This window comes from Phalacrocorax aristotelis, chromosome 5 (assembly GCF_949628215.1).
Source record: "Phalacrocorax aristotelis chromosome 5, bGulAri2.1, whole genome shotgun sequence".
Lineage (NCBI taxonomy): Eukaryota > Metazoa > Chordata > Aves > Suliformes > Phalacrocoracidae > Phalacrocorax > Phalacrocorax aristotelis.
The window spans coordinates 60,540,343-60,561,647 of record NC_134280.1 but is presented as its reverse complement, the minus strand read 5'-3'; the positions used below and the strand labels follow the sequence as shown (position 1 = coordinate 60,561,647).

The window sequence follows — 21,305 nt, the reverse complement described above, 5'->3', positions numbered from 1 at the left end:
AGAGCTAGCAAAGCTAGTGGGGGCATAAAGGGAGATAGAGTTGTGCCTTCCTAGAGCAATTCCCTTGCTGGAATCAGTGGAGATGTATGTGATCATAACAGCAGAGTCAAAATGAAGGTATTTGTTACAGCTGTGGCTGAGAGATGCTGGATTCAAAAGGGGAGAGGTGTGAGGGGGACAGACGTACCATCAACCTCCTGCAAGAGGAACTGTAGAGCCAGAGCGCTGGGCAATCAGCACTGCGGGCCAAGAAGGCAAGGCCAATGATAATGTTTTAGACAGACATTTTGGGGCAAAGCTGGAGGTGCAATCTATCATTTAATTTGAACTCTTTAGGGGCCTAAGTGTGTTATTTAGTATTAGATAATTTAAGAATAGTAGTGAGTAATCAGTGGGGATAGCATTAGCTATCAACATGAGTAGAACTTCAACCAATAAAAGAAACCAACAGAGGCAACATGTGTTGACTTAGCTTTTAAATAGGCTAATCAGAACTTCAAAGACCAGAAAACTTCGGGGCTTTCCTCAAGTCACGAAAACAGTTTAAACACAAACTAACCAACAGGTATGTTGACCTCACTCACATTAAGATTAGATGGCATGAACCATACCTATGTTTTACATAGATTGGGCTTATTTTGCTAGTGACTAAGGTACCAGAAGCAGGATTGTGCACTCAACCTGCACCCAGGGAAAGGTTTCACGTGCAGACATTCTGAAGCCTTGTCTGAATTCCTCGTCAGTGTTCTAGGAAATAACCTCTACATTTATTTAAGAACATTTATTTTTGTTTTCGTTTTATATCCCTGTAATCTCCGGTTTCATATCATTGTCACACAAATTTCCTGTGCCATATCATTAGTACGTTGTTCTTATTTACTCGTTGTACTGAGTGTACAACATACCAAGTAAAGCTCCTTCTACCTATTACTGTAAAAGCCTTTCTCTGGTTGACTTCCCTGAACGCTCTGGCTCCCAGTGACTACCTGGGATAAACAGAAGAAAAGAGTCACTGCATTCAAGGTGCAAGACAAGGACCAGGAAATTGCTTTGCAGGGCTGTAAGGTTGGTTGGTCGAGGTGGTATAAAAGGAGAAGTCTCTTCCATTTATACCTCCTGCACTGGTAGGTAGGAAGAGGCCCGAAAGTGTGACGTCCAGATGCGTCACTAAGACTGAGGCCAGAAGCTCATCCATTCCCAGCATCAGGCTGTATTTCACAGGAGGTACAATCTGTATGAACCAATAAACCTCTGCAAAGCAAAACAACACTTTGCTTTGTACTCCAAACCTATGATGCTTTGGAAAATCAACTCTACAGTTGCCAAATGTCTTCTTGCAAGATCTCAGACCTTTCCCTCCCACTTTTTTGTAATCAAACCTTATTATGTTTATCACAGGGAAACCCATGCTGCTGAGGAGCCTCAAGCACAGCTAAATGGGAAAGAGTGAGAGGAGTACTCTTCCGGCTACCAGAGCTAAGCCACTTTCTGCCTTAGTCACCCTCAGTGCAAGTGCTCATCTCCGGTCTTCCTGTTTCCCATCTTTCCTTTCCACACTAGATTTAATGTCTAAAAAAAATACCCTTTGTGCTGCCTCCAGCGACATGCTGACTTCTCTTTAAATCCATTTACAGGCTCACCATCTCCTCTGGCATCAAATGCTCACCCTCGCTTTCAAGCTTCCACATGCCAGGACACCAGCCTGCTTTTCTTCTCTGGTTTCCCTTGACTTCTTTCACTCATTGTCCCCGGTTTTCTGTTGTTGAGTCTCCTTACCGTGCTTTCTCACCTGTACTTATTTGCCCATCACAAGTTCCCATTCCTCTTTTACTCACATTACAATCAAATTCCACCAAAACTTGGACTATCACTGGACACTGATGCTAGGATGCACTAGCTGACCGCGCTGAGCAAGCTATTGATGGTTGAATGATAATGAAGGGAGAAGACAACAGAAAGGATGAGAAGGGGGAAATCATTAAGTAAAGGGGGGAAGAGAGTATTGTAAATAAGGAATAACCACACAACATGAACAGAACCTGGGAGAAGCTGACCTTTCAGAGTAGGAGGAGGTAGCAGATGAGGAGAGAGTGATACTCTTTATCTATTAATCTAATACTGATTCAGAAGTGAATACTTAATTGAAAAGGAAAAGAATATAAAAGTTAATATATTTTCCTATTAATAAACTTGAAGTTACTAATAGTGTCAAAAAGATTGTCAGCAGCCTTTGCCAGCTTTACACTGGTAATACATGACTCTTTAGAACAGTTCTTCAACACTCCCGTTAAAAATGGGAACAGCTACCTTTTTTTCTGAAGAAATGTCCTATTAGAGTGAAAGAAATCAAGCACAGTGGGCTGACAGTTTAGCATCTAATTCTCATGACTACTTACACACCCATCTTCTGGTTTTCCTATACATATTTCTAGATGGGGAACACTGATGTGAAGTTTATTCCTACAAGGGCATTCATTGTGACTCTTGCTACACCCAAGCACTGCCCCGGCACCTTCCCTCTGCCTCACTCACCCCATGAGAGAGAAAATTCACTGGCCTACTTTGAAGTCATGGCTTAGGAAGGCATTCTTACCGTATTTTTAATGTATAACTCAGAAGGATGTTAGCACTGTATGGTTTTTAATCTCTAAGTTAATACAACACAAAATTGTGTTAAAAGACCATTAAGTTGGAAGGCACAATGAGGTTAGGAAATGTTGGATTGAAGTTGCCTGCATATCCTGACTGTTGAACTGCATCATGATATAGCCTTTTGCTACACGGTGCCCACTCGCCCTCTGAGTATCTGTACAATATTTCTTTGCCTTCATTATTCAGTGTGGCCCGGTCCCTATTTCCTGCACACTACTCAAAACCTGTGCTGAACACAGAATTATTAATTTTATAAAGGTTGTCTTCATAACATTATCTTGTTTTTTTTATTAACAGCTGTAAGTTTGATTTCTCAGTGACCACCTGAGGTGAAGGCATGGTATCACCCCCATGTTACAAATGGGGAACTGCAGCAAGAGTGTTAAAGGTATGCATGGCTTGTAGGAGATCAAGCAGAGAAGGCTGGCACTTGTATTTTCAAAGTAATGAGTACAACACAGACCTTAATGATCCAAAGAAGATCTCTCCTGGCTTTAGATACATCTTTGAGCATTCAGCATGCCTGAAAATATGTTTCCACATTGAGAAAAAGCAGAACACACCATACATCAATGACCATATCACAAATCTCTGCTGTTTCCATGTCTAATCTAGAGCCTGAGGCTTGTCTTTCTCCGTGGGAACTGAGAACAGGCAAGTGGGGTGACACTAATTTCGCCAGTGGGTTTTGCAAGTATTTTTTATGCAAAGTGTATTGGTGAGATGATGGTCCTTAGTTTAAGGCCAAGTTTTTCAAGGAAGCATATTTAGGGGTCACAGACCCTTATCCTCCAAGCTCTATTCCTCTGCAGCCAGAGTTGTTCTGCCCTTACGCTTGTCCTGTTCCCACCTCTCACATACCTGTTTCTGCTGTGTGCCTTCATCCCTATGTTTCCCCACGGGCTCCTTATCCCAGATGCTTCCTCTTCCTACTGCCTCCCTGTTCTTGACCCTACATTCTCACCTGCCCTTCCAGGTTCCTGGCATCTGCTGTGTTTCAGTTCCCAGTTCTCTGCTGCCTCCTGTTCCTGGCTTCTTTGCTCAGCCAGCCCTCAAATACTTGGTCTACAGCTTCCATGCCCAGTTTAAGACCCACGAATTTCTCAACAGATTTCTTCTGCAGTCTAGCACAGCTCCTGATCAGTAGTTTATCCCTTCCACACCCAGATTTGAGAAAAGAGAGTCTCCCTCACTCCCAGTTTCCAGATCCAAATCTGGTACCACAGAAACTGTTGGCAAGATATGAAGTCTGGGGTATGTACGAGGTGAAGAGTATTTCAGGTCACATAGATAAACTTTAACTGAAAGCAATAAATACCAGGAAATCTGATCATAAGCAATGATTCCAGATCAGCCTTTTCTGGTTTCAGTCTCAATATGTCCACCCTGTAATTAAACCCTGAATATGCCCCTTTCATTGAGGTTTCAAAAGAAAAAAAAATTTATATGATAACTCTTGCTATGACAACTAGTATACCACAAAAATTACCTCAACAACTTAATGAGTAGAAGAAGCTTTAGTGTAAGCATAAGGTTCAGCCTGGAGATCTGCTGATCCTTTTTGATTAACCTTTAGTGTCGCTGACATGAGATTTTGTAAATACAGTAAGAAAAAAATCTGATGTATCAATGAAATTTATCACAACTGGATCAAAATACAACATTCAGCCTTGAGAGAAGGAGGCTTAGAGGGGATCTCATCACCATGTACCAGTACTTAAGGGGTAGCTACAAAGAAGATGGAGACTCCCTTTTTACAAGGAGTCCCATGGAGAGGACAAGGGGGAATGGACGCAAGTTGTTCTTGGGGAGATTCCGACTGGACACGAGAGGAAAATTTTTCACAGTGAGGACAGTCACCATTGGAATGATTCCCCAGGGAAGTGGTTGACTTGGTCTCATTGGACACCTTTAGGAGTTGTCTGGACAGGGTGCTGGGCCATCTTGTCTAGGCTGTGCTCTTCCTAGAAAGGTTGGACTAGATGATCTCTGAGGTCCCTTCCAACCTGGGATTCTGTGACCTTAGCCTCCCCTTCAAATTTTTTTTCACTCTTGCTCACAACTGATATGAATAGGTATAACTTTTGGAGCAGGGTCCCAAGGCTGACTAACAGAAAGGCAAGGGGAAAGCAGATGTGCTCTAGCAACAAAATTAGTTTAAGAAAACCCTGGAACCCTCCCAGGCTCACAGTTGTCCTGCTGCACACTTGGTTCAAATCCTGCTTGGTCCTATCTGCATATGTGTGGACTGATTGCAGGGCTGATACTGCTACTACTTGCATTTGGCAAGAGTTCAACTTCTGAAACACTAAAAAGCAGTCTCCATTTCTGCACTTCCCCGTTTTTTTCTTGGACCACTAGATGGCAGTTCCCCATTTACAAACGAGGGCTCTTGTTACCTGTTTGCTCCTGCCCAGCAGCTGTGTCAAGCACAGTTGAGGCACGCATCTGCCTTTGCATCTGCCTTTGCATGTCGTCTGCAACACAGATTTCTTGTGGAGCTGTCAACAAGAGTGGCTCTGGGCCAGCGTCCTACCTGAAGGATATACAGCTTTGCACTTTTAAATGACGACAGAAGAAATATCCACAAGCACCCCAAAGAGTGCTAAATACCAAACAAAGGCCTTATCAACAAGAGAGGTTCTCCATGGCATATTTTACTCACCCAAAACTTTACGAGGAAGAAAGCATTTTGGGGCCCTTTCCCAAACAGTTCCTTTAGACCGCCCTTCTTTTCAGGAAATTTGTCATAAATCTGACGAATGTCCACCGATTCAAGCAACGGGTCACTGTAAGAATGGTTAGCGTGTCCAATGTGTACGAAGAGGTGTTTATTGTACTGCAAGAAAGAAACAGGAAAATCAGTGCTGTACAAAAAGAACAGGTTTATTAAGGCACGGGTCTGTGTGTGCTCCTGCGGACGGTAGTGTGCTTTGATGGATTAAATGACTCGCACATTACTCCTGGGACTATGATTTTCTGCAGTATGATTTCCATGAACAACTTAGTGATTGTGTCGTAGCCCCATGTGAACAAGGGTCAACATCAAAAAAACCTGTGTCCCTACTGCAAATGACAAAACATGGTCATCTTCAAGGGAGTAATTTACACTGAAAGACCCAGCGGCAGCTCGGTGATAAAGAGCCCTTGGCAGAGCATAATAAGATGAATATGCTTACGAGGAAAGCCTATTTCTGCCTCTTTAAACCATGCCTTTTAATGTCCCATGTCCTCCGAGCCTAAATTTCTGCTAGTGCTGCAGACCCTGCACACATACACCTCCTGTTTGTCTATTAAAAACCCCCAAACCTCTATCTATAGCATTTGCTAATGCCCCTTAACTAAAAGAGATGGAAGGGATTTTCTTTTAACCCCAAAATGACAATAACGAGAAGGCCACTTACTCTGTGTTGCTGTTACTACAGAAGTGGTTCTCATTGCATGTTCTCCAGTGTTTTCACCCATGTAATATTAAAGAGCCAAACTTTTAACACTTCCCTTGGGAGCTAGCTCTATAGATGACCATCTCTGCCAGAACACATTCAGCTTCAATTTCCTATTTCTTAACATTCATCCCATCACACCTCATTATAATCATGGGAATCACCTCAGCAACCCCTTTCCTGCCTGGGGGAAATCCTTGGCCCAGTGAAGTCCACAGCAGCCCCCTACTGAATCCAATATGGTCTTTTAGGGGCTGCCATTTCTCCAAGGTGAGAGCACCTTCCAGTACCTGAAATGAAAGTGGGAGGACAAACCCCAAAGACCCTTTGCTAGTCAATCAGCTGCTCAAGGTGTCATGAAAACAGACTGAAGGAGCTCAAGAGTGGCAGGATTAAACATTGGGGTTTTTATCCGTGTGGATCACAAAACATTTTGCTAACTCAGTTAAAGGAAAGCTGATATACTGTCAATGAACTCAGGAAAACCCTGTCATATTGAACACACGCTGTATATAAGGGGCAATTCCCAAAAGCTAAGCACAAATAAAATATTTAAAACCCCAAAGCAGACCTCATTTAAGCTATTTTGTTTACAATATACCTGCAGAATGAACAAAGTGAAATGACAAATCTAAATTAATTGGACATCCACTCAGAGCCTTCCTTTGGTGTAAGCGGAGTCTTCCCTAGCAGATGTCCAAAACTCTGGGGAAAAGGAAATGGACTGGCTAGATTGCTGCACTTAGGAAATTAAATTGAAATCTATTTAAAAATCATCTAGCACAGTGAAATCTGAATTTAGAATCAGAGAACACTCATCTGTGTATGGGGCCAAAACTGAGATATGTTCTGTGCTTTCTACAGGGTTGTATTTCTTTTTTAATTTTGTGGAAGGAAAAAGGAAAGAGTAACACTTTATTAAGGTGTTTGCACAAGCAAGCCCAAGTCTGAAAGCACCGGTTCCACAGGTTCTCCTTGCAGCCCCCTTTCAAAAGAATGCTACCCCAGCTGCTTCTGTGCATAAGTGGAAAACTTGCCCAGCCTTTACTTAGTGCATGTGGAGCGCAACAGGGGCAGAGCTGATTCAAAGAAGCTGTTTCTACCTTGAAAAGGAAAACAGGCATGGCAGAGAAATAAATGGGCAGTGGAGAGCTGAATGCATGCATGCAGGAGCGAGCGTGCCCATGAATGTGTGCCAGCTAGCCCTCACCCTGCGCTGGCCTAGATTGCATGCTGACCATTTACACACGATAAAGGAAATCATCGTACTGGCTGGCAACAATGAGTGACTGCCCCAACAGTGTCCATGGTCAGATTTAGCATGTTACTTTACACAGTAGTGGCAAAAGTGGACTAAGGAGACATTTTAACATGACAAAACAAACAAAACAAAAAATGCAAAATAATATGAGAAAACACCATGGCTTCAACTTTTGGTTTTTTGACAGTGTTGTCACATATTTAGCTCACAGTACTGTGAGTAAATAACTTAAAGTCACGCTGAACATTTCTTACATATCTTGCTGCCTACTGAAACACTTAGATCTCAGTAAAATGTATCGGTGCCCCATATACCTGGGAACTGCCAGGAATGCAAGAAAGGGAGTCCAGAAACCTGCTCCTGTCGCTTTCCTAAGCTACCAGGGGTGAAGTGCAGGAGGACAGGGCATGGGCTGGGTCACAGAACATGGCTATCAATGGAAGCCTATCTGCAATCAGGCAAACATCTCAATTTTTCAAGTAGAATGATAAGAACTCCCTGATAGAGGTAAGCACTTCAGCCTTCTTTGAAAAATTAAACCATAACATTTCTCTTCCTCCAGCACTCCTGTAGCCTGCCTAGGAGTGCTCAGCAGTTGCACTCTCCCAGGGGATGTGAGAAGTCCCAAGGCATCTCTCTGCTCTCCCTCATTCAGAGTAAGGGCTTGAAAAACCATCCCCACCATAAGTGACCAGGTTATTATTTATTTTGGGATTGTTTCCTTTCAGTCTTCTCTGCTGGAGCCGTTCCAGGTTGTACAAATAACCACTTTTTTATAGGAGCAGAACCAAGAGCTTAGGTTCTCCTGCGCCCAGGAAAATGTCCTCCTCAAAAGGAGGGTCTCTCTCCCAGGCCCAAAGGTGGCTGTGGAGTGAAGGAAGAAGGGAGAGCTGTATTTTACAGTTTAGCAACTGCAAATTCCCAAGACAATTTACACACTGTACCTTATTCTGCAAACCAGGAAAATATACAAATTGCTCAATATCCAAACTTCAGTAAAAGCAAACACATTTATAGGAACATCACCATGAAGGCTTAATACTGTTCAAATATAAAAGCAAAGTTAAAGGCAGCTGTAAGGCTACCACAGTTGTCTGTGGAGCTCGCCAAAGTACCAGATGCTGCTGCAGCAAAATTTCCGAGGGGGTACAGTAAGACAGATGGTATGACACCTGACAACATTCTTAGGACTGAAATGTTTATTTTGATATTGCAATGTGTAATTATTTTCTCCTTATGTTGTTGCAATTCCTAGACTAAGTACAATCATTACTAACCTAATTAGATACGGCATATTTCTACGAACTAACAAACGATAATATAATATTATGAGCAGAGTATATGGAAACTGAAACAATCCCTATCGTTTTTATAAAAACATACTCCATGACAGGAATTTATGCATAGATAAAACCAAAGAAGCAGTGTTTTATGCCTTTATTTTTGAGCCCATTAGTGTCTGAAAAGCTTAGAAACATCCTCATTATATTGAGAATTCACTGTTCTTTTAGACTGAGTATTCCAGAGTCATTGAAGTATATTAGATGCTAAGGAATTTACTCATGCTACAACATTTAAAAGATTTGCATCCGGCATTGGAGTAATAATGTGCTTTAGATACTGTAAACTGTCATAGGTCAAATCCTCTATTTTCTGAGCATAAAAACTACATAAAAATACAAAGAACATTTTCAGCTATGTCTTCAGTGTCCACATTACATGACGTGCCCTGGAAATTGCTGCCTTTTACTGAGCTCCTTTCCTTAAAAAAATTCTAACTATCCGAAGAATGCAGTAAAGCCATGAAATATGGCTGTTGTCAAATAATACCACAAGGAAAATTATAATCCACTTAGGAATTTAAAAGAACCAAGACAAATTGCCAATTGCAGGGGATGCAAGCATTTAAGGTGGTGCAGAACAAAGACGAATCACCTACATTTGTTTTATCAGCTAGCATAAATATTTGTAACAGCTCCTCACCAATTTTGCACTTATATTCTAAGGCAACAGCCCTTCTGGTCCATGAAACACAGGTTTGCAAATCGCTGTAGCTCTCCCTGCTGCATCCCTGTGCTTCTGCACACCTGTGGAGCTAATGCCAAGCCTTCACAAGCCTGTAGAGGACCAAGTTTTTTATTAAACAGTGGTGGACAAGATGCAGACAGCAGTGGAACCAACCCTCTCACGTCCTTGGTGTGGGCGAGCTGGGCATGCAGAGCTGCTGGGTACCTGCTCCCTCACTGCTCCTGTCTGTCATGGCTGCGCAGCCCCACATAGCCATAATGAGCAGCATGCGGGAGGCGAGAGGCTCCCTGGGCCCTGCCGATGCTGGGTGACATGGATGTGGAGCAAGGTGGAGGGCAGGTGTCCTGAGAGGGGGCACTCCACAGCTGCTTCTGCAGGGTTGATCTTGCTCATGGGCACAGCATCCTGCCTGCGAGGGTGCTGTGCCCTCCCACTGCACCGAAGGGCACAGCTGTAATTTCACTCGCTGAATCGCACTAGCACCCCAAGGAGTCAACCCACACTGGTGTGGATGGTGTGAGCTCCTCTGCAAACACCCTTAGCTCTGCAGCAGGACAGCAAGCTGGTGGCTTGCTGGACCTCGCAAACCCATGAGCAAGACAGGGAGGCAACAGCACCCTGCTGCCTTCTTTGTCCTGCGTGGCCTAATAACAGCACTTTGCTAGCTGGGCTGCTTCATGAGATCTGTAGGTTCCTGCAAATTTCAAGCATAACAACCATCAGGGTGTGGCCATCTATATCATTACTTGTGGCAAGAAATCCCTATGAGAAAATACCATGGGGAGAAGCTGGCAACTTGTATGGATGGTAGTCTTGTGTGCCCAGAGAAACTCCACCACCCAAAGAAGTACATTAAAAATGCTCTGCTGCAGGTCTTCTCTCTCCCTGACACAGAGGGACAGCCTCTTGGCTCTCTGTGGACTGAATATATTCTGTACTGGAGGTCACAAGGACTACTGCCGCAGCTCAGAGGACAGGTGAATGGAAGGCAGGTGGGACAGCCTGATCTTTCACTGATATGAGAGAAAACAGCACTGCTCAAGTGCCTGGTGCTCTGCAGTGATTCCCTCTGTACCTCCACAGACCGGTCCAACACATCTTTTAAAAATGTACCACTGCCTGTCAGCAACTGTTCTTTTGGAGGAAAAAGGAGCCAGGTGGGGTGGACTGATTAAAAAACAATCACTAGCATATCAGCAGTCCACATGCAGCTCTAACCTGTACCCTACCCAGCCTCAGCTCTGCTGTCTCGCTGTATCTTGTAAATCTGACACTCTTTAATTTCCTGCTGATGTAATCACTTGGTCTGCCAACAATTTTTCTTATTTCTACCAAAACACTAGTAACTGAATATTTAATTCCTGTTGCTGTTGTCCTCCACTGAAGCAGATTGGAAGTTATATTTATAACATTTTAATGCTATAACTGGAGTCTGTACGAACTATTTTTCAAGTTTTTAACACTTTCACGTGAAAAGTTAAGCGACCTTTCTGTGCTTGTATGCTAAAATACAACTGCGTGTTCAACCTAGTTTTTCAAGGACCTCCACCCATTCAGGCTCCTGCCTGGATCTGCTCAGGGACTGAATCAGGAATGTGAAGTAAAAGGAGATCTTTGGCTACTTTACGGTTGCAGAAATGGGGAGGTAGGTGACAAGCAAGGGCAGTTCCCAGCCCTGCCACATTAATGTTGCCCAGCACTTCCCAGCTACTGCGACAGGATTCCCAGCATGAAAGTGGGACTGGCTGGTTGGGGAAGGTGCTCACACAATATTTTTCATCAGCTTTCCTGCCAGAGTGAAGATGCACCCTTCAGTTCTGGCCTGTCTGATTTGAGACACTGCGGTCCCAATTCCAGAAGCGCTGAGTGCTCAGGATAGGAAAATTATGCTTGAATATAGGAAGTTCTCAATAACGCTAAGTATACTGCAAAATCAGGTTCATGACAAATCAAAGTGGACCCTCAAAATCAGTGGCCCATTCATTCTTTTGCACCTGAACTTCTTGGTTTGTCAAATGCGAGTAATAATGCTCCTTCATCTGAAAAATGACTGCACTAATACATCTGTGAAATTCAAATAGGGGGAATTATTAATTCCGTTTGGAGGAGAGGTTAGACAGTGCACAGCGAGCAGGGCACGGGGCCACGCATTTCAACAAAAGAAGAAAACAAACAACTGAATAGTTGCTTATCAAAGAAGGACCATCTACATCTGCACTGAATGAAGCAGGAACAAATAAACATGTGAGCATGTAATTAACTGCTGTACTGCAGAGCAGACACATGAGGACATTTCCCAACTTCTGAGAGCCTGACTTTGCAGCCCAGTTAAGCAATTTTGGGGTGGGTGTAGCGGTGGGGGAAGCTGTAGTGGAATGAGATGGGAAAACCTGGGGCAGAGGCACAGGCAGGCATGAAGCCCCTGGGGCAAGCGCAAGGGCGTACGCTAGGGGCTCAGCACATAGGCAGGGCAGGCAGCACTGGGGAGATGCACAGCCATAGCCCACCGCACTGCTAATGCCAGCCCAACCCACGTTTCCCCCCACTCCTCCTCCCTGCGGTAACAGCACAGCGCTGTGCAAGGCTGTGGGAGGCGGAGGGCCCCCCACTGTGATGACCCCCCTTATTTTACAACTCCCCTGGGCTCATCGCAGGGTCTGTGTGCCCGGGCTCAGCTCCAGCTACCCCACAACCTCACTCACTCGCTCCTTTCCCTCTTCCCTGATTTCACATTTCCCTACTCAGAGCCGGTGCCCTGTGTACTGTCAGGTAGTTACCCCTACCCTGGCTATTTTCAGCACCCGGGCTTTGTGCAAGTGTGGGCTGGGGCACGGGCAGGGCTGGGGCACCAGCCGCGGCGCAGGGCCCGGCAGAGGGAGCTACCATCGCTGCTGGCGCTGGCACTCCTCTTCAGTTATGCAAAAGCAGCACTTTTAATTTTGCTGGAAAATTTCCGGCAGCAGTGGTTGGTTTTGAGAAAAGGGAGAGAGTGCGTGTGAAGGCAGCAGCGAGAGCACAGGCCCTGGTGGTCCTTCCACTCGTCCTCGGTATTTAACGTGGGCTGACTTTGAGGAATGTATTGTGCTTGGTCTCTCTACCCACTCCACTGCGTTTTCACCCCAGGACACTCCCTTGAAGAGCCCATGTCCTGACCCTAAAACTGGGCTGGGGGAGCTGGCCTAGGCTGCCCACAACACCTCTATCTGGTCCCCTGAGAACGTCCCCAGCCAGGAGGTCCGCTGCAGTGCTGCGATTTCAAGATTGGAGCCTGTGTCAATACTGGACCCCCTTAAAGTGGTTTCTTGGCACTGCTAACTACAGACACCTGAATATGAACATTTTACAGAGCATGACATTCGCTTCCCAGGGCGAGCACATAGCTCTCCTTCACTGCAAAATAAATGACCCTTGCATTTAGTTAAACTTTGTCTGAATTTAGATTAAAATTACCTCAAATCCTGAGTCTGCCACTCCAAGACCTTTATCCAAATGCGGGTTTGCTTCCTTGTCCTTTCACATCACAAAGACACTAAACCAAGGACTTCCTTACAACTGAAATGCTGAACTGCTTTTTATACTGTTTACAGAGAATATGGAAAGGATAAACAATACTTGTAACAATGGATATTGTTCAAAGATGGAGGGCTTCTTTTGAAAAGATCTAATTTATTTTTCATCACTTAGGTGGTTTGATTAACTTTGGTGAAATTTACTGCATTTGGCTAATGATGGCAGGCTGTTTTTATGGCCCTTGAGCAATTGCTTTCACTTTCTGGTTCTCAGGCACAACTCTCCCTGGGCTCACAAAGCCCTTTTACAACAACAATAAAACCTGAATTAAAACATAAAGAATATTTTATTTCTTCACCGCTTTTTAAAATACATTTTGAAATTTGGACCTAACACAATCTGACAGTTTGGATAGGTGGATTAATACTGAAAATGCCCATCAGCCGTATTCTTTATAGCCTTATATAGATATTTTAGATGTAAAGCTCATAGTCGAAATGAGTATGGCAGCAAGAATGAGAAACCTCAAAGAGGAAGAGAAGAAAGGGCTTTTTTTGTTGAGTGGTGGCAGGATTTTTTCCTGATTGGAAAGCAAGCTTGAAAAATATATATAATAAAATGATTGGAATTATTATCATTTCGGTGTTATGGTCTTTGAATTTTATAGCTACTTTTTTAACACTTAATTGCTTAGATCCCTTCTAATCTGCTTGCATACCCACCTTATATTTGTTAGGGAACATGGGATTACTTGGTTTAAGCATTTGTCCTGAACTTTCACAGAACCACTACAGTAAAAATGGAAATCCCCCATTAAGGAAAACCTGTCTTGAAACTAACAGATGGGTACATAAACTTATTAATTTGTTGAGAATATAGTTATATATATAGTTATATAGGGTAGGCAATAATTAAAGGTAACCATAACGCTGATGCTTGGATCTACAAGGGCAGCTTTTAGTCACCATTTAGGAATTGTATTTGAGAACAAAATGCCACAAAAGGAAAATACAGCTTGACATTTATAAACTGAATTGATTTTCATGTAAAAGGAGGAGTAATTTTACCCATCCTTAACTGCTGAGTCAGTATTCCAAGATTTTTGAACTGTGCCATCTTATGTCTCCCAAACTATCTTCTGCCATGCAGAGTTTCAGTGAGGGTTGCTTATTCTTTCCTTTCTATAATTTTTTCTTTTGTAAATGGAACAGTTTTGTGGCTAGGCAGGGGAAAAAAGTCAACAGCCCTCCACAAGTGACAGGACTCTGCAGAGCACGTTTCTGACCCACTAGAATGCTCACTCTAAATTAACATAACTGCCTGACATTGAGGGGCTTTTGTACTTTTAAAACCAATCTCCATTGGAAGAACCTTAGAAATGTTTAAGGCCCCACTCCTACAATGAATTCCCTGTGGGTGGACCTTTGTGGCGCTGGGAGTCACCATGGGCCAACAGATCTAAATTTCTAATTGCTGTACAGTAATATAGACTGCAAAGGGCCTCCCAGGATCATCAAGTCCTGGCCCCAGGTGCCATGTCAAATGAGCTTTTTTCTGTAAATTTCCAGGTTATTTTTTAAGGTGGAATGGGTCTATTTGCCCCCACTACTATGAGGCTTTCTGGCCTGGTTCTGGGTTGGGAGGGAGTAAGGGGTTTTATTTGTGGTTTGTTGTTTTTTTTTTAATAAAATGCTGCAAATCCATTTGATCAAAATAATACTTTATGTGATTTTCTGTAAAAAATCGGAAGTGTAATGAACATATATCTATTTTCTTTTGGAAGAGATGTGAGAACTCTTACACAGCTCTCACGTAGCAGCATATACATATATTCATTTCTGAGGTCAGCAAAGGCACAAAGGTGTACAGGAGATGCTGCAATCACAGCACATGCCTACATGAGTCCACATGCACATTGTGCAAAACACACATCTTGCCTGGCTTGCTGATTTTGTTATTTAAAAAGTAATAGAATCCCATCCTTTCTATCCTGTGCAAATCATATCTGCAATAAAATGTTGCACCAACATGAAGATAGGTGTACAAAACCACAGGCAGAATTAATATTTTCTTCAACAGCACTAAATAAGGCTTGGGGTTGGCTCTCATCAACAAGAAGGACTTTTGGTGCTTGCTGGAAAAGTCTGTGTATTGGGGATGGGGAAGGCTGGCAGGAGGCAGGGCCCCTCAGAGCTGTCCCTGCAGACAGTGTGCACCAGCACCTCTGCCCAGAGCCTCTCCTGTAAGTACCCTTCTGAACTTGCCCTGGGACTGGTCACACTGCCTTGGTTTTTTTTTCTATGCCCTTGTTTAAGATCCGAATAATAAAATTTACTTAATTTGATCGAAACAATGCTTTCTCTTCTCCTCACTCCCCTTTCTCTTGCAGCGCAGTGACACACTGCCCACAGGGGCTCATCCCATGGCTCCCCACAGTGCCTGCCCGTCCGGTCCAGGCTGTCCCCACGCAGCCCTCACACTGCGCTTGCAGCATGGGTGTAAAGAATGATCTAAATTGGAATTAATGCATGACTGGGAATTGACTTTTCTTTGTGTCTCATTTTTGCAATGTAACAGCACGCAAGTAACTTTTTAAAAACAAGTCTGGGTAGTTTGATGCTCTTTCTTCTCTAGTAAACCTCCTGCATAAATGCTATGCATTTAGAAGATAGGTTTCTCAGCAGTATGCTTGCAAGCTGGGACAAGCTCCGGTGGGCCTCGCTGCACCGTCAGGAATTCCAAATAATATTAATTTACTCAAAAAAATGCTTTACAGTATTTATGGGGCAGTCCTGACTAACTGTGTTTCTATTCAGGCCTCCACACTTTCTCTGCAATGCAAGTGGATGTGTTGAATACCCATGAGCCTGCACCTGCCTGAAAAACGAGAGCCCCAACGCATCCCCAAGCCGCCGGCCCACACATTGTGCATGAGCGCAACCGACTGAGCTGCACCACCACAGTGGAGCTGGACCCACGGCTCCATCCCCTGCCAAAGCAGCATCTTCTCCTCATTTTTGGTCTGTCAGTCATGTTGTAAATATATTCACCTCACTCAGCTGGTTGCACATTGCAGACCCCGGTGTTGTGATGGGCAACCACATGGTGTCTGTTAAGAGCGTACTTGGTTTGAGGGAGATTTTTCTTAGAGGGGAAGACATAAAAGTGACTTAGTTGCTGAACTCTTGTTCACTCTTTTTTATGTAAAGTCACACAGATTCATAGAGGCTGTACACCGTATAAGCCCATGGGTTCTGCAAATAGTTTTGAACTATAAAAACCTACGGAAAAAGGATTATTAGGTGGTATACTGGCAAAACAGCAAATCCAAATACACTGAAATGCCATTTCATTCACATACAGCACAGTAACACTGAGCATTACATGGCCACATCCTGCTTTCCCAATAACCTCAAGGCACGGACATAGCATCCTGGTGTGAAGCAATCTGGATATGGCAGAGCCCATAAATCAGCAGGACACATTACATGGGGTCAGCAAGCCAAGGACTCTGAAAACTGTGTATTGATAAAGCTGCCTGATGAGAAAACCTGGATGTTGTGTTTCTGGTTTGTAAATACGAACCACTGCCTGGATGTACTCGGGGCTGGGGATGAAGAAGGTGTTCCAGCTGTGGATTAGTCTGGAGGACATTAAGATGAAGCTTTAGCCCACCAGAACGAGGATTACCAGGAGAGCACGGGAATCAGGACCACGGGATCCCAGGGAAACCATTCAGTATATTATCTAACAGTCAGGTAAATGCTGAGATAACTGTACCTGCTACCAAACATTTCCTCCCTCAAAGTTAATTCAACTTGGCAAAACATGACATTTAGCAAACCCACCCCCTGTCACATATTTAGTATATGAATAGCTGAGATATGGTATATTTTCACTGGGATGTTTCTCCGCCAGAAGCATTCCTCTGTTGTAAGGTTTCTGGGCTATGTCTCCAATCTCCATTATGCAGGGTAAACACCCTGTGGATAACACCTCTGGCCAGAGCCTGTAAATGCTATGGTTTCCAGTACTGAATTATAAAGAGCAAGTGATAGCCTCTCTCTGCTCCAAGCTACTGTATTTTACCAGGAATATGAACAAGAATGGCCTGTCTGTATCACCCATTCATGACAGTATTTGCTTTTCAGAAATTATCTCAGTAAAAATTCTCGGGTTCGAGCTGAAAGAAGCTATTTTGATTTATTTGCGATGCAGTAGAAACAGTGCTAGGCTACTAACAAATGTTCATGGTAAATATATGATGTTTAACATCAAAGTTCAAGGCTAACTGGAGTAAATGAAAAATTACAACCAACTTCGTAAACTACGCTTGCAGGTATAGTATGCCAACAAAGAACCAAACCAAAACCAAAACCTTCCTAAAAAAAAAAAATCCAAAAAAATTCCAAACCTTGGACTGGACCTTAAGACACAATTAAAGATCAAGGAAGACTGAATGATTGGACGTTTAGATAGGTACCCTCAATTAAAAAAAAAGTGATACAGTTAAATGGCACATGCTTGGGAGGTATGCTAATCAGTGACAATCCTGATACTCGGAGGCTATCCTAATAATATGCATAGCTTCTATACAAGTCCTTAATTTTGTTTCTGTTAGGAAACAGATTAGGCTTTGACTTAAACTTTAAGTACTGAATTATTGCCAAAACCACGATGCAATTTAGTAAAACTGCTAAACTATGTCAACAGTGAGACAGGCACCATAGCAAACCACACCTGCTTTCAGAGAGGCCTCTTACTTCTGCAAATGGGAAAAAAGAGGGCAAGAAAGGAAAATACAGTACTACAGTGAAAGGAATAATACACAGAGCAGTGGTGAATGCAGAAACACCAGGTGTATTCCATCAGTCTTAACCCTGGAAAGCATCCTCAGAGGGTGGAGAGCAACAGAGAAAAGCTGAAGATTTGCGGACACGAGGGCAACACTTACTGATTCGGGATCCCTCTGCTGTTCAAGGAAAGCTGAAAACTCCACCAGCCTGAGCTTGGTCGTACCAATCGATCGGCCCTGCCATGCAGGGACAGAGGGAGCTGGAGCTGACGTAGGCTCAAATCCTAAAATAAAGGAACCATTTTCATGAAGAAGTTGCTAATTCCTCAGTTAATATTTTCTGCATTAAATATAATCAGGAATTATGCATGTAGCCCTTGAATGTTTATACTAATTTTAGCAAATAATGAATTCAGAATGAGTTAAAATTGGAAAAACACAGAAAAATATGTGGAAAAAGAGGTCCCAACCCAGCAAGCTAATAATGCTGTAAATAAAAGATCTACCACTTTGCTTCCTTGGGGCTGTAACTCACTGTAGAATTTTTGTTTAAAATATATACCAGATTATACAGATTTATAGAGACTTCATGTAGACTTACAGCTGACCTTTCCTCAGAAACTGGCAGCAAGACTTACAGGAGATATTACTGCCTTGGGAGTCAAGAGGACTGGCCTCCATTTCTGGCTCCTAATGTGCCACATGTTACAAGTAAATCACCTCTCTTTTTGCCTATTTCTTCTGCACTCGCAATTCCCCTCTCCTATTTAGAGTATAAGGTTTCCAAAGCCAGGACTTTCTCTTACTACGTATTTGCACATTGGGTCTTTGACTTCTTTTGGAGCTTTTAAGCAGCATTATATTACAGATAATAATAAATAATTACTGTAGAGAGCTGAATCATACCCTAAAAAGAAAAAGAAGGTTTTAAATTGATAATAAAGAGGCAATGACATGATCTAGAGAGAGAAGGGATGTTAACCACCATCTCTAATTCACCTCAAGAGAAAAAAATAAATGCTATCTCTTGCTCCTCATCATGGAAAATTAGATGAGAAGGAAACAAAACAGTAAAGAAAGAAGGGAAAGGCAGCAGCTCGAAGGCAAAACTGATCTTGGGAGAGATGCAGGCACAAGGAAGGCAGGGGAGAGACACCAAAGGTTAGAAAACAGAGATAATCCTGAACTAGGTTGAGAACCAGGGAGAGGTCACAGGTAGCATGTGTCCCCATCCTGTAATGGGAGTGTGGTATCTGACTCCAACCGTCAAATTTAGGCAATGAATGTATGAGGCTTGTATGAAATAAGAGAATTACAAACATGACTGGTTAGACATGAACAGGAAATCTAATGAAGCAAAAACTCATGCATGAGTTTTGACTGATTTAGAAATGCTAATAACCCTATACTGAGAGAAAACATGGAAGAATAAAACAAAACAATTCAGAATGTCTGCCTTGGAAAATAATGTTATAAATTAGGAATATCATGAAAAAGGAAATAATCAGGGATGCAGAAAGATAACCTTAGTTTTAAACATTAAAGAGCAGCAAGTTAGAAAAACATTAAAATTGGGTAAGGGTCAGACAACTGCAGTTCAGAGTCAGAAGTGTGGTGTCATTTGGCAAGGGAGACATAAAGTTAGTTATCATTTGCAAAGAAATCTTTCCTGAAATTAGTCAAGAAACCAACTTAGGAAAAGGAGTAGGGAAGTAGCCATGAGAAGGGCTTGATCAATTTGAGCAATGGACGTCAGAATAAACATTAGGTACTTATCAAAGTGGTACCAGGCAGAGCAGGACCTTCAGAAGGGGAAGAGTTATCAACAACCAGATACACAGAGATGTTTTATACCTAACACTAAACGTATATGGCTTTGGAAGAGTTTTTAGACTCAGATTAAATAAATTAAGGCATATTCTTGTTATGGATGGAAAGGAGATTTAGCTATTAAGAAAGAAACATGCATCCTATCACTCATTTTTTACTAAACATTTTCCTACAATTTGGAACGCTGACTGGAGATTACATATCACAACTCCTTGCATATGTATTTTTGCGTCCTACCTAAAATGTAAAAAAAACCCCAAACCCAATTATTTTCCCTCATATAAAATCAGGTAACAGGACATTGGGACAGGTGTTTGGTTTGGCTACAGGGAATGTTAGATATGGAGTAGTGGCTCTGTCCATCTCCGGAATTAATACATCACATTCAGTACACAATTCAAGTCTTTTAAAAATACAGTATAAATGGAAGAATTACCTGAAATGGGAGCTGTGACTGATGGCTGTATAGGATAGGCCTGCTGAACAAATGGCTTTACGCTAGAAAAAGAGTTACACAAAAATCATACACCATGCCATCCACAGTAAATACCATTAGAGTCTCATAGTATAAGAAAATACATGGTTAATGACCTTCACCCACCAACATGTCTCTTCCTTGCATAGCATATTTAACAGACAGACAGTAAAGAGGTAATAGAGAGAGGGGGGATGAGAATTACACCCAACAACTTAAAGTGAGTTGCAAGTGTCGCAGCAGACATGGATGGTGATTGTTTTGACTCCCAATAAATCCAGAGGACACTGAACTACAGGGGCACAAAAAATCCCATGGACCTCAAGGGAATAAGGTGGGAGAAGCTAAAAAATAAGGCTGGGAAACATTGATCCAGAGACCACAGCAGGGCTGAAAATGTAACACCTGACAGAGGGTCAAAGGCTTCCTTCTCCATATGGCGCTGTTGCTACGATGGTGCCGAAGGGCAGCAACCCCACTGACCACTAATGGGCCTCATACAGGCATCTCCTGCCCCGCAGGAAAACACGTCCCCCTTGCCTCCAGTATTGCTCATATATTTTAAAGAGGATGGATGTATTTGTGCTGGAAACTTATTCACAGGCAAAATCTTACCAGCTGCTTCCCTGGCATTACCATTGCCGCTCACCATGCAATGGGAGAAAAAGGAGTGTGCCCATTAGGTACTCAGCTTCAGCTCTGAGGTCTGGGGTCCCTTATAACTTTTTGAATGTGAGTTTACATCATGTAAAGGCTCTTCCTTTCCCTACAGCTATCTTTTCCTCCTTTTTAGAAAAAAATGCAAGTTCTTGCCTCATGGATGCCGTCTGGCAGCAAAGTGCACAAGCCAGCCCCACACTGCATATAGAAGCATATTTTGATTTTCAGACTTACTCTTGCGAGGATCCAGGCTGCCCCGTTTGAATCATGCCTGGCCAAAACTGAAAGAAGAAAAACAAACAAACAGACCCAGAATTGTTTTCTTTGCTGAAAGATTTTGGATATTTCTGAACAAGCATGATTCCTTTTGCAAACACAGGCAAAAGCATTAATCCATTCATTCAGCCTTAGTTTTCTGCTGAACGTTGTTAGAGAATACAGGGATTTTTTTGGGGACTCAACTAACAACTTACCCCAGGTGCCCCAGGAAATGTAGGACGGGGAATTCCTGGCAGGCCCAGCTTGTTGTGAATAGCAGTAGCTGAGACTATCTGAGCTGATGACATTGCTGCCATGTGCTGGAGTGCTTTGTCCTTTGCTGTCTGATCCTTTAATATGACAATTACACGGAGTCTTAAAACATTTGGCACA

The 21,305-nt window shown here is 42.9% G+C and overlaps 1 protein-coding gene across 8 annotated transcripts in view; it reads right to left on the bottom strand.

Annotated features, from left to right (window-relative positions):
* Positions 1 to 21,305, bottom strand: part of TEAD1 (TEA domain transcription factor 1) — a 162,181-nt gene that overhangs the window by 15,064 nt on the left and 125,812 nt on the right. For all 8 annotated transcript variants that reach the window (XM_075094850.1, XM_075094852.1, XM_075094851.1 and 5 more), the window contains 5 exons: positions 21,128 to 21,262; positions 20,889 to 20,935; positions 19,956 to 20,017; positions 17,849 to 17,973; positions 5,318 to 5,491 (listed from right to left, as the gene is read on the bottom strand). In XM_075094850.1, coding sequence (XP_074950951.1) covers positions 5,318 to 5,491; positions 17,849 to 17,973; positions 19,956 to 20,017; positions 20,889 to 20,935; positions 21,128 to 21,262 — 543 coding nt within the window. The remainder of the gene's footprint in view (positions 1 to 5,317; positions 5,492 to 17,848; positions 17,974 to 19,955; positions 20,018 to 20,888; positions 20,936 to 21,127; positions 21,263 to 21,305) is intronic.